Source organism: Podarcis filfolensis, assembly GCF_964270895.1.
Source record: "Podarcis filfolensis genome assembly, chromosome: 12".
Taxonomy (NCBI): Eukaryota; Metazoa; Chordata; class Lepidosauria; order Squamata; family Lacertidae; genus Podarcis; species Podarcis filfolensis.
The window spans coordinates 7,475,458-7,493,010 of NC_139614.1; the positions used below are offsets into that span (position 1 = coordinate 7,475,458).

The 17,553-nt window shown below is 45.4% G+C and overlaps 1 protein-coding gene across 2 annotated transcripts in view; it reads left to right on the forward strand.

Moving 5' to 3' along the window:
* Nucleotides 1–8,116: 8,116 nt before the first annotated feature.
* The window catches only part of PDE1C (phosphodiesterase 1C), a 343,488-nt gene continuing 334,051 nt past the window's right edge, over nt 8,117–17,553 (forward strand). The window contains exon 1 of one of the 2 annotated variants that reach the window (XM_083577923.1): nt 8,117–8,629. In XM_083577923.1, the coding sequence (XP_083434049.1) occupies nt 8,308–8,629 (322 nt within the window). In that variant the 5' untranslated portion in view covers nt 8,117–8,307. The remainder of the gene's footprint in view (nt 8,630–17,553) is intronic. The other variant, XR_014540117.1, reaches the window with a different exon arrangement.

Sequence of the window (17,553 nt, forward strand, 5' to 3'; positions counted from 1 at the left end):
GCTTGCTTTGGGTTTGTCTAACAGTGTTTCCCAAACTTGGGTCTCCAGATGTTTTTTGGACTACAAATCCCACCATCCCTGACCACTGGTCCTGCTAGCTAGGGATGATGGGAGTTGTAGTCCAAACACCCAAGTTTGGGAAACCCTGGTCTAGAACAATGGTCCTCAAAGGGTTTGGCACGCCACACTGGTGGGGCAGGAGAGGATGACAAGTATGGCAGGAAGACTCAAGGACAATCAAAGAAACATTTAAACATTTCAGTGTAGTGTAGCGAGGTATAGTATAGTAACAAAACGTTTTTTATCTGCAGAATATGGCTCGATAGTCAAGAGCACTGGCTATTTTTCTACAGTTCTCCACAACGTATTGTTGTGAACAGGGATTTCCAATTCTGACAAATATGAAAAATCAGAAAAAGAGGAAGTGCTCTTTGTGTCAATGAGGAAATGAGAGTTGGTTTGTCTCAAATTAGACCTAATATAAATGAGATACAAAAGCAAGCTTGGTCCACTCACTGAGCTTGTATACATTCTTAAGGCACATATCTAAGAGGCTTGTTTATCATTATGTTTTATGTTCTTATGTAGGTGCATTGATTATGAATGTCCCATGATCATATTATAAAGTACTTGTGTTTTGTGTTATAAACCCCATACATGTTGACTCTAACTAAATTCAATAGGACTTACTCTTGACAGTTTGCAGGAGTTATCCAACGTGGTGTCCTCTGTATAGGACAGCATCCTAAGGCTTCAGACCCAAACATGCTAACTCATGCATAAGCCCCCCTCTTGAACACAATGAGACTGAGTTACTTATGGACTTCCGGGTTAGCGCCATTGGCAATGGCGGAGTTCCTCTGATCCAGAGGAACCCGCTCCGTGAAAATCGGGTCTTGCCGCCACGGCGAAGGCGGAGACCCTTCAAAAATCCCAGGCGGAGGAAGCCTGGGAACGTGGGATTTGGCTGACACCAGGAGCGCCTCCCCTACTCGCAAGGAAACCTCGGACATAAGATTACCAGGTTGATGGACTAGATGGAATGGACAGTAAGGACTGACATAACCCGAGACCAGGAAGAAGAGACGTTGGATGAAGATTGGAAGAAAATTTTTAAAAATTTATTTTGGGAATTAGTGTAAATTAACGAGTATTAGGAAAAATGTTGGAATGAAACTATTTGGCTTTAGTAGAAATGATATAAGGAATTATGTACAAATAAATATTAAGTTTTAAGCTTTAAGGTATTTTATGGTAAGACAAGGTTAAAATAAATTAAGGTAAATTGAACGACAGAATATAGTGAAAGATGGAAAGGATTTGCTGAGCTAATTAATAGGTTAGACTGTTAAGATAAATTACCCAATAAAAATTGAGAAAGATGGAAAGAATTTGCTGAAACAAATAACTAAACTAGAATACAAAAAGGGAGGTGTGAGGAGGTCGATGAAACAAGTAAATGAAAGATAAAGATATGGAATATTGGATGTGTGGTTTTTTATTGTTATTGTTGTATTGGTTTTTATGCTCCCCCCTTTTTTATGTATTGTTATGTATGTTTTGTTAAATTCTTTGTTGTTTTCTTTTCTTTTTTCCCTGTAATTTTTGAAACTTCTAATAAATATCATAAAAAAAAAGACTGAGTTACTTAGGACTGCACTGTTAATATGGCAGAAAAGGGCACGGATGCTAAAGAGAGTTGCATGGATAGCTATAATTGCTATAATTTTTGCTATGGAAATTTCCACAGCACTTATGCTACCCAGGAAAAAACAGATGTAATGTGTAAGTGAATAAATAATATGCATTTATATTAGCCATCGCACATCAGCCAGCCAACCTAATACATATACACAGCATTGCATGTTGGCGTAGGCAAGACTGTAATCATATATTTCCCTTCTTGGAAATTACAGAGGTGTGCTCAGTGTTTAATCACATCTCTAACATAGGCAGTTTCTCCCAAGTCTATTATCAGCCCCTTAGCAGAGATGAAGTGTTGTATTACAGTAATTATGACTTAACATAATCCTCAGATTTTCTATGAAATGCTACGAAGGCTGCTCCTAGCAGCCCACAAGTGAGACTTTCCTGAATGTTCAGCTTTGCAGGGCGAGCAAAGATGCAGGAAGGCTGAAATTGTAAAGCGAAAAGTGTGAGGGTGTTTGTTGCTCCTCAAAAGGGAATAAGCAAATCTGTTTGGTGCCTTTGTCAACTCCACTGAAAGGAGAGGAGGTAAGCCACTCAGGTTAACCCCTTCTAGCACCTCCTGCTTTTTCACAAGCTCTCCTTAATAAAAGCCTTCCAACAGTCAAGCAGTCCTTGAAGCACAGCAGAGAAATCAGTGGAGTGGTGAACATCATTGTTTGTCTATCCTCTTTTGTGGGAACGCTGAGGATAGTAGGAGAGGATAGAGGTAAAGGTAAAGGGACCCCTGACTATTAGGTCCAGTTGTGACTGACTCTGGGGTTGTGGTGCTCATCTTGCTTTATTGGCTGAGGGAGCCGGCGTACAGCTTCTGGGTCATGTGGCCAGCATGACTAAGCCACTTCTGGTGAACCAGAGCCACACACAGAAACGCCGTTTACCTTCCCGCTGGAGTGGTACCTATTTTTCTACTTGCACTTTAATGTGCTTTAGAACTGCTAGGTTGGCAGGAGAAGGGGATTTGAACTGCCAACCTTCTGATCGGCAAGCCCTAGGCTCTGTGGTTTAGACCACAGCACCACCCTTTAGTTCCCTCTTAAAAATAATGAAACAACAGTCTTCTTTTTGAAAGTAATTACAGTGGTACCTCAGGTTAAGTACTTAATTCGTTCCGGAGGTCCGTTCTTAACCTGAAACTGTTCTTAACCCGAAGCACCACTTCAGCTAATGGGGCCTCCTGCTGCTGCCGTGCCGCTGGAGCCCGATTTCTGTTCTTATCCTGAAGCAAAGTTCTTAACCTGAAGCACTATTTCTGGGTTAGCAGAGTATGTAACCTGAAGCATATGTAACCTGAAGCGTATGTAACCCGAGGTACCACTGTATAAGGTTTACTTACATTCAGTTCACAGTGTGATCCTGAAGGCAGGCTTTAGCTTTTAGTTATAGTTACAAAGAAAGGTGTGGGTTTATCCTCTTGTGAGGGATGAGCCCAACTGCTGCTGGCTAAGAGCTGGTACACAGCAAAAGCATCAAGAAAGTCGAGAGGAATAGCATCAAGAGGAAGAGAGAGCACCAGGAGTAAGATGGCTGCGTGACAAGCCCCTTTATAGGGTCTGTCAGGGTCATGCCCATCTACCTGGTCACACACAGGGGGAGGATGTTTCAGACCAGGTGAGACAGGAAGTCCTCCTGGCTAGTGCAACATTCCCCTGTGTGTCCACTCTGGGCAAACAGGAAATGCTGTATTTGACTGCTTTTGTGATGTTACATCCCCCACTTTTGGTCCGGAGGCCAAACCTAGGTGTGCTACAGCCACTGAAAAGGGCAGTTGCACCATTTGTCCCTCCTCTGTACCATCTAGTCAACTTTACTTGTGTCATGGCTTCATAAGGTTGGAAATAGCGCTCTGTTTTGGTTCTCTCAGTTTCCCATGCTTCTAACCTTAAATTCACTTCTCCAAATCGGCAGCAATTCACAATTTATTTTAAAGAAAAAACCTAATGAAAATTCATCAGCCTCTTAGGGCAATTTTCTCCTGATAAACATATGCAGTTTTGACTAATGCACACTTTTTTTTTTTTTGCAAGCAATTTCCCCACATAAATTCATTTTTGGAAACGTTGGTTGGAGAATTGCATTGCAAAATTCAAATAAGTACAAATTTTGAACAATGGCTGTGTTTTGGCATGCATATTGTTTTGGAATTTGATAGATTAAACATAGACACAGAGTTTAGGGTCTTCTCCTCCTCCATATCTATGTCATCGTGATGTTAAGTGTTTCCCCACTCCCTATGGGCAGCATCCAGTGATGGCAACAGGGTGTGAAATGCAATACAGTGTAATGTAATGCAATTAAGCAAGTTCTGCTACATGTTATGAAAGGAGATAGGAAGTGAGATACATTTGCTGTTTTCAGCAGCTGTGAATTTCATGTAAATATCAGACTTGGTCTGCGGGAACTGCTATTATTTGGGACCAGATGTTGGGTGATGTGAGATATGGGCCTAATTAAATGTATGTATGTGTGAGTTAAACCACAGAGCCTAGGACTTGCTGATCAGAAGGTCAGCGGTTCAAATCCCCACAACGGGGTGAGCTCCCGTTGCTCGGTCCCTGCTCCTGCCAACCTAGCAGTTCGAAAGCACGTCAAAGTGCAAGTAGATAAATAGGTACCGCTCCAGCAGGAAGGTAAACGGCGTTTCTGTGTGCTGCTCTGGTTCGCCAGAAGCGGCTTAGTCGCTTTTACATTATGGGTAATGTAAAACAGAATTGCAGTGACAAATAATTGGGTAAGAGAAAAAGGATTAAAGAAAGTGAATTATAAGTAATTGAAATTAGGGGTTGCTGGAAAAATTTAAAACAGGGATGCAGAAAAGGGAGGTACGGGGAAGTCGTTGAAATAAGGTTTAAGAAAAAGAGGTTATGAAATTATACGTGTTTATATGTTTGTTTGTTTATGTATTGTCAGTTGTATTGTGTTTTAATATATGTTGGAAAATTAATAAAAAATTTATTTTTTTTTAAAAAAAGATAAATAGGTACCGCTCCAGCAGGAAGGTAAACGGTGTTTCCATGTGCTGCTCTGGTTCGCCAGAAGCGGCTTAGTCATGCTGGCCACATGACCCGGAAGCTGTACGCCGGCTCCCTCGGCCAGTATAGCGAGATGAGCGCCGCAACCCCAGAGTCGGCCACGACTGGACCTAATGGTCAGGGATCCCTTTACCTTTACGTATGTTGGACTGGCTTTGTAGACTGGCTTTGTTCAAGTCAAGTCTGACTGATTGTCACATTTGGTTGTGTCCCCCAATGTCAGGTTGGCCAATGACTTGGTTGCAATGGTGTTTCCTTCCCTCACAGCACATTGCACATCTCATTTATGGGAATTACCATGAGATGTTCCTTCTGCAAACAGCTCTGTGCTTGTGGCAGGCTGTGACTTGGGACTGTGTCAGTTGACTTGCAGAGATGATCATGGACGGAAGTGCAACTTCATAGTAGGAGGCTAGACTCTATTATCTGCAGAATAAGAGTTGGAAGATGTCCAAACAGAGGGTGGGATTGGGGTGAGGCAGATGGAAAGGAACATTCTCTTGATCCCTCCTTCTCTGCACATACCAGGTGTACATAGGTCTGTAACTCAGGATCATTATTTGTTCATCTGATGAAATGGTGCACAAAAACATAGGTTACAGTAAACATGCTAGTCTTAAAAGAGCCACAAGACTTTGTGGTTGGGTTGCCCATGCTGGTCTTGAACATGGATCAATGTCTAAACTGCTTCCACTGAAAGGTGTTGTGTTAGAGGAAGCATCTGTGGTGTTGCTCTCAAGTGGTAGTTTTGTGCAGGCAAGTCACTTGTTCATATGGGTGTGTTTGACATACATGCATGTTCAAATCCCCTCTGTGGCAGAGACAAGAATGAAGAAACATCAGCAGATGAGCTGGTGAGAGAGAGAGGAAAAGTAGGTGCGTCTTTTAGTTGAGTCAGTGCTTGTTTACAATGTCAGCATACAAATATTGTTACTTGTTTTAGAGATTGCATTGCAGAATATTTTGCCAATCTCTTTGGTAACTTATTGGTCACTCTGTGCCACTATATGTAACTATTAAATACACTCATGAAAATAACAGTTACAGTTTCCCTCTGTCTCTCCCCATAACAACGCCGGCTACATCCAGTATTTTTCCGGATTTTGCTTACTCTCAGCTCGCTTCAACCTGCAATTCATATTCCCTCAAACATGTAAACAAACCAGGTCATGAAAATGACTCAGAGGTTTGTTAGCCCCGTATGACAGATTGTATAAACAGGCCCTCCCACAGCTGCACGCAAATGAATTGTGCATGTGTGTCAGGATGGGATAAGTTACAGAGAGGTAGCCGTGTTGGTCTGCCATAGTCAAAACAAAACAAAAAATTTTTTTTTTCTTTCCAGTAGCACCTTAAAGACCAACTAAGTTAGTTCTTGGTATGAGCTTTCGTGTGCATGCACACTTCTTCAGATACATATCTGTGTATCTGAAGAAGTGTGCATGCACACGAAAGCTCATACCAAGAACTAACTTAGTTGGTCTTTAAGGTGCTACTGGAAAGAAAAAAAAATTTTTTTGTTTTGTTTTGAGGATGGGATAAGATGGATGTAGATATAGATTTGTATTTTGCAGTAGCTTGCTCAAAGAAACAATCAAAAGTGACTGCAAGGCTGAAAATGAGCAACCAGACATTTATTTGAAACCTTAATATATATTTATTTGAAACCTTAATATACCTTAATATATCTACATCTCCATTAGGGCTCAGTCCCACAACCTGTTCTGTAGTACTAGATTCTCAGAAATTATAAAGAGTAGAACGTATGCAGAATGTTTACCTCTTAGTTAGTTAGTTTACCTCTTAGTTAGTTAGCAAATGACTCCAAGCAGCTCCCGTATATGAGGATTGGAGAAAAGGCTTCCCAGGCAGAGAGTATGAGGCTCACATACTTATATGAGAAGCAAATGGCTGAGTTCAGTTCAGCCAGGAAGACCAGGCCCTCTGAAGACCACAGTGACCTGAGCCACTTCTGGCTTCTGCCAAAAATAAATAAAAAATATAAAATGACAACACAAAAAACCAAAATAAGGCAGGAAACATGAGTGAGCGCTTTGATCTGAGAGGGCATGTTCACCTCAGTCTAAACTTGTGCCATCAGAACCAATATATACGGTATATCATTAATATTATGGATATTTTAAATTCGTTAATTTGACAGGGAACAACAAAGCAAGTCTTTTACTAAATCACACCTCTCATTTGCAGCTTCAGGCTGAGTGTGTGTGCATGCCACAGTTTGGTCCAATGCAGATAAAAAAAGTTGTGAAACTTACCAAGTGCCAACAATAAAGGACAAGAGTCTAAATTTGAGGCCCTATTTGAGCTTGACGCACTGGGGGAGGAAGAGGAGTGCGGGGGTAGCGCACCACTCCCGGCAGCGCGATCCTGGTGGGTTGCCATTGCGGCTGCCCCCCTGCCCGCGCTGGGTGCCACACCCCCACAGACGGCATGCCACGCCCCCAGGACGCACACCATGCCCACGGGATGCACGCAAGACCCGCCCCCGCCTGCTCTCCGCCCCCCAGTGCCAGAGCATGAAGCTCCGCGACTGGCTTGATGTCCTGGTCCAAATGACTCTTCCGCCAACACTTGAAAGAGCGAGGGAGAAGAAGCGCGCAGAGGAAGCAAAAAAGTAGACCTGCAGCTTCAAATGGGAAAAAGCAAATCAGCTTGTTATGATTTGCAATAGGAGCCAAGGTCCCTTCATCTCTCCCCATAAAATATTTGAGGGGGCCAACCCCCCCACAAGTCGATGGGCATTGTCATTCAAATACTGTGTGTGCCACATCATGTGATCGATTATGTAGGGTGGGACTTACCTGCTCATCCCCCAATATTTTATTCAAGTTGGCCCCCCCTGCACATCACAGCAAGCAGTTACAAAGTCCTATCGACTTAGTGGGATTAGATGAATGGATATCTTATAGACACAGACTACGTATCGACAAATATTATGACATTTGGAAAGCTTTTGTATATAAAAAGTAGGTTATAAATAAATGTATTAGAATAGTAATTTCCTTCATATACCTCTGTATTAGACTGGTATGTACAGAATTATAGTGTTTCTATGCACCGTTTGTTTTTTATTTTTAAAAAACCTTTTTAGCTGAAATGTTTTCAATAAAATAACAAAATAATAATAAAAACGATTAGACTATGGAGCCGGTAAGCCAGGCTAGGTCTTCTTCTTTTTTTAAAAGAGAAAAATATTTTTTCAGATTCTGACGGCAACCCCTTCTTCTGCCGAGCAAGCGAAGTTGGAACAACTTTGTCCACCGGCTCAGCAAGCAGCGCCTCTGAGCGCCGAGGGGGCGGCCCTTTGCGCGCTGGCACCACCAGTGGGACGTCCAAAAGCGCGTGGGGGTGGGGGGTAGCAGCCTGCCGGTTTCCGCGCACTCGCGCGCAAGGCAGAGCTTGGCGCCCGAAGCTGCCCGGAAGAACCCGGGAGTTGCGTTTGCCGAGCGAGGCAAAGGCGGAGCGAGCGCGGACGGGGCGGCTGCCTGCCTACCTACCTACCTGCCTTGGCCGCGGACCCGGGCGCTCAGTTCTTCTCCGCGGAGCCATGGGCTCCATCGCCTCCGCGCTGACGCGCTCGCGCAACGCCGTGGTCCAGGTGCGCTCGGAGCCGTCGGGGGCTCCGCCGGCAGCCGGCAGCAAGCCGCGCGCGCCCCGGATCAAAGGGGCGAGCAAGGCGGCCACCGCTGCCGCGCCTGCCCGCCGCCCGCCGCCAGCTCCGGGCGCCTGGGAAGGGAGCGACCGGCCGGGCCAGGCGGAGCACAAGGAAGCCCGCCAGGAGCTGTCCGTGGTGCTGAAGCGCCCCGAAGAGGAACAGGGACCGACCGGGCTTGCCTTGCCCCTCAATCCCCGCCGCTGCCGGAGCGCCTGTGAGTGTTAGACGATTGTGCCTCGCTCCTACTCTCTCTCTCTCTCTGTGCGTCTTGCTTTTCTCTTCCCTCTCACCTTTTTGCGCGTCTCTCTGCTACCCTCACGCTTCCATCGGTGCCACTCCACGGACCTCCCCGCTCAGGACTTTTGAATCTGCTCGGCTTTCTGAGTCGGGCAAAACTTGCTTGGAAGTTTAGTTGAGAGAGACAGCGGTAACCGAGGTGACTGGGTTGAAACCACTTCAGGCAGGGGAAAGCGCAGCGCTCTCCAACGCTGTGACATGGCAAGCGGCGGCGGCTGAAATCCCTTCCCCCTGTATCAAAGGATAGTTGCATATTTTTAAAAATTGTTTAGCATCTGGTTATTCAAGCAGCTCAGAGTGACACTGTAGCCTCTCAACAGCTCTGCGGAGCTAAGTTATAGTTTCAAGGTCCGCTCGCTGCCGAATGGAGGTTTGTATCTGGGTTTACTGCCCAGCGCTCCGTGGTGTGGCTGTATCTGATGGGTGTCCTTTTGCACGCGCTAAAGTGATATATATTTATTTTTGCAGAGCAATGCAGGGCAGGAGGGTTGGTCCATGTCCAGAAAATGTGAAGACTATATCTGGCACAGGGGAGACAGCAGAGGAAGTGCAGTAAACAATAGGAGGAAACGCGTGCAATAAGCCTGAGTTACAGGAGGGATTGGATGTTGATTCAACAGTTTTGGCAGTTAGCAGCCTCAGAGCATACCTTCTAGCAGTTTGCAAGCTGAGGCATGAGGATAGGTGACAGTGAAGCTGTGACCTACAGCATGTTCTGTATTCCAGGAAGACCTTCCAATACAAGACCGTGCCCCTTCACTTCCCCACTCAGAGAATTCACAAGCATACTGTCCCTTGCATTTCAAATACTCGTTCATTTTTTAAATGTTTGATTTAATTTCTTTGGTACCTCTCCCATCCCCATCCCAACCACGGTTGGGTGAAGACAGGATGGTAAGAGACCATGGTTATGTTATGCTGTGTATAAATGAGTATTGCTTGAGCTGTTAGCAAATGACTGCCGTGTGTTTAGGGAAACAATAATTTAAGGGGTGGGAGGAGGGAAAGGATGGGCTTTTAAAAGCACAAGGTGCTGGCAAAGGCAGAATACAGTTAAGAGTGTACATTGATATGGCAAACAATTAAGAGTCATGTGATTTTGAAAAAGCCCCGCCTTTGAAAAAATGTGCTGCAACTTTTTTCAACCACGGAGGAAGCCAAGAATCCTTTTGCATTGTGAAGAGCAACAGATTCATCACGGCATAAGCTTTTGCAGACTAGAGTTTGCTCCGTTAGGTAGATGAAGTGTTATCCTTGCTTGACAAGCTACATATGTGTGCGAGGAGAGAGAGAGAGAGGGAGAGAGAGAGAAGTCAGAGGGAAATGAACATGAACCCTTGGGGAATGCTGGTCTCACATCCAGGTAACCCAGTACAAAGAATTAATTGCTGAGCTGGTCCATTTATTTGACCACTGTGTGATACAAGATAGTGGATTAGATAGGCTTTGTATTGATCTTATCTATTTTGTCAACTTTTATGAAAGCAGATAATGCAACATAGGAATGTGCAAGACTTTGAATGAGTTAATATTGTTGTGATTACAATAGATATATTTTACTTGTTTCCTTGTATTTCTTTTTTATATACATTTTTATTCGTTTTTTAACATATCATTTCCAACAATCATTTAACATACATTCTTTTCTTATACAATATTTTACACTTCCGTCAACTACCTCTAAAGATTTTACATTCTTTATCACTTAATCTGCATTTCTTAATTTCTTTATTACTTTTAATTGTCCTTAACTGATAATTCTCTTCATAGTCTTCCTTGCAATATTTCACACAGTCCTCCTTACAAAACTTCTTGCAGTCCTACTAGTGTAATCTGTTTATTACAATTGCTTTTCAAATAGTTCAAATATTTACTCAGGCCTCTAAGAATCTCTGGTCCTGCAGGTTACAAATCCTTCCTGTCGGTTTGTCTAATTCTGCATAGTCCATTAATTTCATTTGCCACTCTTCTTTCATCAGTAATTCTTCTTGTTTCCATTTTTGTGCCAATAATATTCTTGCTGCCATTGTTGCATATAAAAACAATTTACAATCCTGTCTATTAATATCCTCCCCTACAATGCCAAGTAAAAATTCTTCTGGTTTGTTAATAAATGTATATTTCAACATCTTTTTCATCTCATTATATATCGTTTCCCAGAAGTTTTTTACTTTCTTACATTCCCACCTTGTATTTCTATCCCAGGGGTCAGCAAACGTTTTCAGCAGGGGACCGGTCCACTGTCCCTCAGACCTTGTAGGGGGCTGGACTATATTTTGGGGGAAAAATGATGCAAGAGCACGAGCCCCATTGGCTGCTTACCTGTGTCTTGCGAGCGGCAGGGGCTGGCAGCGACAGCGGCAGAGGGACGATGAGCAGTACGCTAAAGGGCTCTGGAGAGGGGCTGCTTAAAGTGGCGCTCGGCCAGCTCAGCCCAGCCCCCTTCCTCCCCTAGGCAGGGCGGGGAGAAGCCAGGAGGAGGGAGGGAGGAGGTGCTGCCACCGCTGTGTGAGGGAGAGGGAGGGAGAGGGAAAGAACGTGTGCGCTGGTGATCCATGTGGTGATTTCTGGACCATCCATGGGCCAGATCCAGAAGGCAATTGGGCCTGATCTAGCCTGCGGGCCTTAGTTTGTCTACCCATGTTATATCAGATTCTTCCTCCTAATGGGAGCACAGTAATCAGCTCCACACTAGTTTACGTCAAGGTTACCAGATTTTTTTCGACAAATCCGGGGACACTTTAAATAAATAAATAAATATTACATGTTGGCGGTGTTAGAGGGGCGGCCACTGCCTTGACCTCAACTGCCATGTTTCCCCTTCTTCCAAGGCTTCTATCTCCTTTCTCCATGAGCCTGGGCAGCCCCTGAATTGTTGGTTCTTTGGTGGTGGTGGTGGGAGAAGCGGTGTGTGGTGGGTCAGGCATGGAAGGCAGAGAAGGAGGACTAGAGCGGCAGCGGCAGTGAGGCTTGGGCAGCGCGATGCCTCCTTTCCCATCGGAGCAGCCCCAATCCCATTCCTACTTCCGTGCAAGCAGGAGGGGCGGGGATCCCTCAGCTGGGAAGGGAGGCTTCCCGTTGCCTGAGAGATCCCTGCTCCCTCCTGCTTGCATGCAAGCTCTGATAGACAGCGTGGAGCCTCCCTTCACAGCTGAGAGATCCCTGCCCTGCTCCTGCTTGCACGCAAGTAGGAGTTGGGAGGCTGCTCCGATAGGCAGCATGAAGCCTTCCTTCACAGCTTAGTTGCTGGGGTCAGGGAAGGCGGAGGCAGCCCGGAAGCTGCATCTTAGAGCCCCTGCACCACCATCATATGGGGACTTCTGAGCAGCTCCTGAAGCCAGCCAGAGCCAACTGCTCTGGGCTGCTGAGACTGCCGCTGCTGCGTTTCCCGGGGACATTAGATGAAATCCGGGGACATTCCGGGGATGGAATTTGTCCGGGGACTTAATCGCAATTCCGGGGACTGTCCCCGGGAAACGGGGACATCTGGTAACCCTAGTTTACGTGGTCTGTTAGCACCACCAATTGATATGGAGATGCACTTGGGAAGAGAAACAATATGACAGATCCTGAGAAGACAAGCTGACAGCAGCTCAAAAGCCACTGGAGCTGTAAGCATGATCTTTGCATCCCTTCTCTTTTAATTTTCCTTTTTCTTGGCCGCTGCTCCCTTCTCTTGGCTTCAACAACATGGGAGGTCCCATAGCTCAATGGTAGAGTGCAAGCTTTGTATTCAAAAGGTGTCAGGTTTGATCCATATTGTGTTGTTGTTGTTTAGTCGTTTAGTCGTGTCCGACTCTTCGTGTCCCCATGGACCAGAACATGCCAGGCACTCCTGTCTTCCACTGCCTCCTGCAGTTTGGTCAAACTCATGCTGGTAGCTTCAAGAACACTGTCCAACCATCTCGTCCTTTGTCGTCCCCTTCTCCTTGTGCCCTCCATCTTTCCCAACATCAGGGTCTTTTCCAAGGAGTCTTCTCTTCTTATGAGGTGGCCAAAGTATTGGAATCTCAGCTTCACAATCTGTCCTTCCAGTGAGCACTCAGGGCTGATTTCCTTCAGAATGGATAGGTTTGATTTTCTTGCAGTCCACGGGACTCTCAAGAGTCTCCTCCAGCACCAGAATTCAAAAGCATATCTCCTGCTAAAAATGATACAGGTAGCAGAGCAAGGAAAGACCATTGGAGAGCAAGAGTCACTCAGTCTAGCCAATGCCTGGGTAGATAGACCAACAGTCAAACTCATATAGGGTGTGATATAAAATAATCATCTTGGCAATGAGCGCTTTCCTGTCAGTTCTCTGCTGATGATGTGTGTCTAGCTCACCATTATTATTTTGCACAAATTTATTAGAATGCATCCTCATGATAATACAATAAGCTGAATGAGTAGAGAAAATGACAAAATTTGCACACCATTAGTGCAAGGTTTTCCAGTTCACTAACTAGCAGCTCATCAAAGCCCATTCCACTTATCACAAAGGAAATGCATAATTAGACTAACATTATTTTAAGACATCAAGAGATGTATACTTCTAAATTGGCCTCTTGAGGGTTTATTTATGGGTGAGGACATGCAGAGCTCATGGAATATACTCATCACTGTTTGGCAAGGTGAGCAGGCTGCAAACATGGAATGCTAGATCTGAACCATTTGAACCTACGGACGTGAGTGGTGCTGTGGTCTAAACCACTGAGCCTCTTGGGCTTGCCGATCAGAATCCGGGTGATGGGATGAGCTCCTGTTGCTCCATCCCACTCTTGCTAACCTAGCAGTTTGAAACCATACCAGTGCTAGTAGATAAATAGGTACCACTGCAGTGGGAAGGTAAACGGTGTTTTCATGCACTCTGGCACTTACCACAGTGTCCTATTGCACCAACAGTGGTTTAGTCATGCTGGCCACATGACCCGGGAAGCTGTCTGTGGACAAACACCAGCTCCCTCGGCCTGAAAGCGAGATGAGTGCTGCAACCCCAGAGTCGCCTTTGACTGGACTTAACTGTCCAGGGGTCCTTTACCTTTACTCCCTCTGGATCTTCATCTTCATCTTTTCCTATCGCCAGCCCAGGCTCTTTTTGTATAACTCCAGATACATTTGAGTTTGCACTTACAAGGGGAAAGGGATTCATTTTTAGAGCAATGTTGTGGTAGTAGGCAGAACATCTTAGGGAACTGTATCCCTCATATTGCCCAGTCTCTTAAAAAAACTAAATAATCATGTCTGAGATATTGGGCGCTTGAAAAAAAACACCCTTTTAAACTGATCAGCTAATGAGGGTAAAAGTGCACTTGTAATTGAACAACATGGGATTTAGAAAGGAAATGCTGTTTTGACAATGGCAAACATGTTTTATTTAGTTGCTGAGGAAGAGAGCGAGGGAGGGAGTTGAAAACTTTGTTCTTAAAACCACACGCATCAATCCATTGAGGGAGGAGGTTCATTCACCTCTCCTCCATTCCCAAATGACTAGCAAGTTCTGTTTAGAAAAATAAAAATTGTATGTTTATATGGTTTGTTAGATGCTAAAGGTAAAGGGTAAAGGGACCCTGACCATTAGGTCCAGTCGTGACCAACTCTGGGGTTGCGCTCATCTCTCTTTATTGGCCGAGGGAGCCAAATACAAATCTATATCTACATCCATCTTATCCCATCCTGACACACATGCACAATTCATTTGCGTGCAGCTGTGGGAGGGCCTGTTTATACAATCTGTCATACGGGGCTAACAAACCTCTGAGTCATTTTCATGACCTGGTTTGTTTACATGTTTGAGGGAATATGAGTTGCAGGTTGAAGCGAGCTGAGAGTAAGCAAAATCAGGAAAAATACTGGATGTAGCCGGCGTTGTTATGGGGAGAGACAGAGGGAAACTGTAACTGTTATTTTCATGAGTGTATTTAATAGTTACATATAGTGGCACAGAGTGACTAATAAGTTACCAAAGAGATTGGCAAAATATTCTGCAATGCAATCTCTAAAACAAGTAACAATATTTGTATGCTGACATTGTAAACAAGCACTGACTCAACTAAAAGACGCACCTACTTTTCCTCTCTCTCTCATCAGCTCATCTGCTGATGTTTCTTCATTCTTGTCTCTGCCACAGAGGGGATTTGAACATGCATGTGTGTCAAACACACCGATATGAACAAGTGACTTGCCTGCACAAAACTACCACTTGAGACCAACACCACAGATGCTCCTCTAACACAACACCTTTCAGTGGAAGCAGTTTAGACATTGATCCATGTTCAAGACCAGCATGGGCAACCCAACCACAAAGTCTTGTGGCTCTTTTAAGACTAGCATGTTTACTGTAACCTATGTTTTTGTGCACCATTTCATCAGATGAACAAATAATGATCCTGAGTTACAGACCTATGTACACCTGGTATGTGCAGAGAAGGAGGGATCAAGAGAATGTTCCTTTCCATCTGCCTCACCCCAATCCCACCCTCTGTTTGGACATCTTCCAACTCTTATTCTGCAGATAATAGAGTCTAGCCTCCTACTATGAAGTTGCACTTCCGTCCATGATCATCTCTGCAAGTCAACTGACACAATCCCAAGTCGCAGCCTGCCACAAGCACAGAGCTGTTTGCAGAACGAACATCTCATGGTAATTCCCATAAATGAGATGTGCAATGTGCTGTGAGGGAAGGAAACACCATTGCAACCAAGTCATTGGCCAACCTGACATTGGGGGACACTACCAAATGTGACAATCAGTCAGACTTGACTTGAACAAAGCCAGTCTACAAAGACAGTCCAACATACGTAAAGGTAAAGGGACCCCTGACCATTAGGTCCCGTCGTGGCCGACTCTGGGGTTGCGGCGCTCATCTCGCTATACTGGCCGAGGGAGCCGGCGTACAGCTTCCGGGTCATGTGGCCAGCATGACTAAGCCGCTTCTGGCGAACCAGAGCAGCACACGGAAACACCGTTTACCTTCCCGCCGGAGCGGTACCTATTTATCTACTTGCACTTTGACGTGCTTTCGAACTGCTAGGTTGGCAGGATCAGGGACCGAGCAACGGGAGCTCACCCCGTTGCGGGGATTCGAACTGCCAACCATCTGATCGGCAAGCCCAAGAGGCTCAGTGTTTTAGCCCACAGCGCCACCCGCATCCCTCTTTGTTAGATGCTAGCCATGCACAAAAGTCAACCCACAGTTAAGTATGCCTTGTTCCGCTTTCACCAGCACAGACTTGTCCTTCACCAGATACTTCTTATGAAGCTCATGCCACAATGTATTCTTACACACCACCTCCAATCTCTGCCAAGCAGCAGCAAGGTTCCAGGGGGTTCCAGACACACAACCAGGGTTGTGTTTCTGTTGGAAAATCAAGGCACAGCGGAGCCTGCGGTGTCTTAGAATTATGGTTTATTCACACATATTTATACCTGAAGCCTTCTGTGGAGGGGGTGCAGAACATTACACCCCATTAGTGTCTCTCATTGCTCTCTTCATAGCTTCAACACGCTTGGGTCCAAACCAGCAACTAGTCATGGCCCCATGTCTCTTGGTAAAGTCTCTTCCAGCCAACGCCACGTGTCCAGTTTCCTCCTCCTTGTTCCCAGAACACCTTGCCCAAAACCTCTGTGTAAAAGGACAACTTTTCTTTCCTTGTGACATCTCACTTACATTTCTGGGGCAACCTCCCCCTTGGTTACTGGTTGGGTCTTTTGTCTTGTAGATGGATTGACGGTGGGTTAATGGCAAGGCCATCATCTCCCTCTGTCCGGCATTAAAATAAGCTCAGCGTACCTTAATTGTCAAAGCTCTGATTAAGCCCCAGAACAGGCAATCCTTGCTTTACACAGGGGTTCCATTCTGGACACCCCCCCATTGGCAGCGTGCTTATAAGGCCACCCTGCCCCCACCCTGCCCCTCTTCATGATGTCTTTTGGGGCTACTTCTGGGTTTGGCGCTGTGCACATGTGCGCAATCATACATTGTTTGGATGTGCTTAAATCAGTCATGGCTTGCACCCAAGAATCTAGAGGGAGATACCTGGTACCCAGGGATAACACTGTCAAGACTCTTGGCTGTTTCATCTGTTGAAAAGGACTCCATCATACATTGCTTAGCAAACTAAACAGGAGATTACAGCTATGACAATAGCTATATAAGAAAAATTGGATGCAGTTAACTGGGAAGGAGGGACGCGGGTGGCACTGTGGGTTAAACCGTAGAGCATAGGGTTTGCTGATCAGAAGGCTGGCAGTTCGAATCCCCGCAACGGGGTGAGCTCCCGTTGCTTGTCCCTAGCAGTTCGAAAGCATGAAGTGCAAGTAGATAAATAGGTACCACTCTGGCGGGAAGATAAACGGCATTTCCGTGTGGTGCCCTGGTTCTCCAGAAGCGGCTTAGTCATGCTGGCCACATGACCCGGAAGCTGTACGCCGGCTCCCTCGGCCAATAAAGCGAGATGAGCACTGCAACCCCAGAGTCGTACGTGACTGGACCTAATGGTCAGGGCTCCCTTTACCTTTCCTAACTGGGAAGTAAGTTTTGAGATAACTGTAATCAATGCATTTGGACACATCTCTGTGATAGGGCAGGGCAACCAACAAGCATCTGCTTCCTTGAATTCAGTTAACTGCTTGGGCTGCTGCAAGGCTGAGGCTACTTTTAAGGCCAGTTTGCACACAGTCCTGTTTCTTACAGCTGAGTGGAATGGTGTTAGTAGGAAGTCGCTATGGCGATGTAGTTCTCTTGCTTACTTCCTAGCAACAGCATGGGAGCTGCTTCTCTGTGGCGGCTTCCCTCTCTTACCATTCTGGTTCTTCATAGTTGTCCCCGTGCAAGTCCAGTAATGGAGGAATGGAGGATC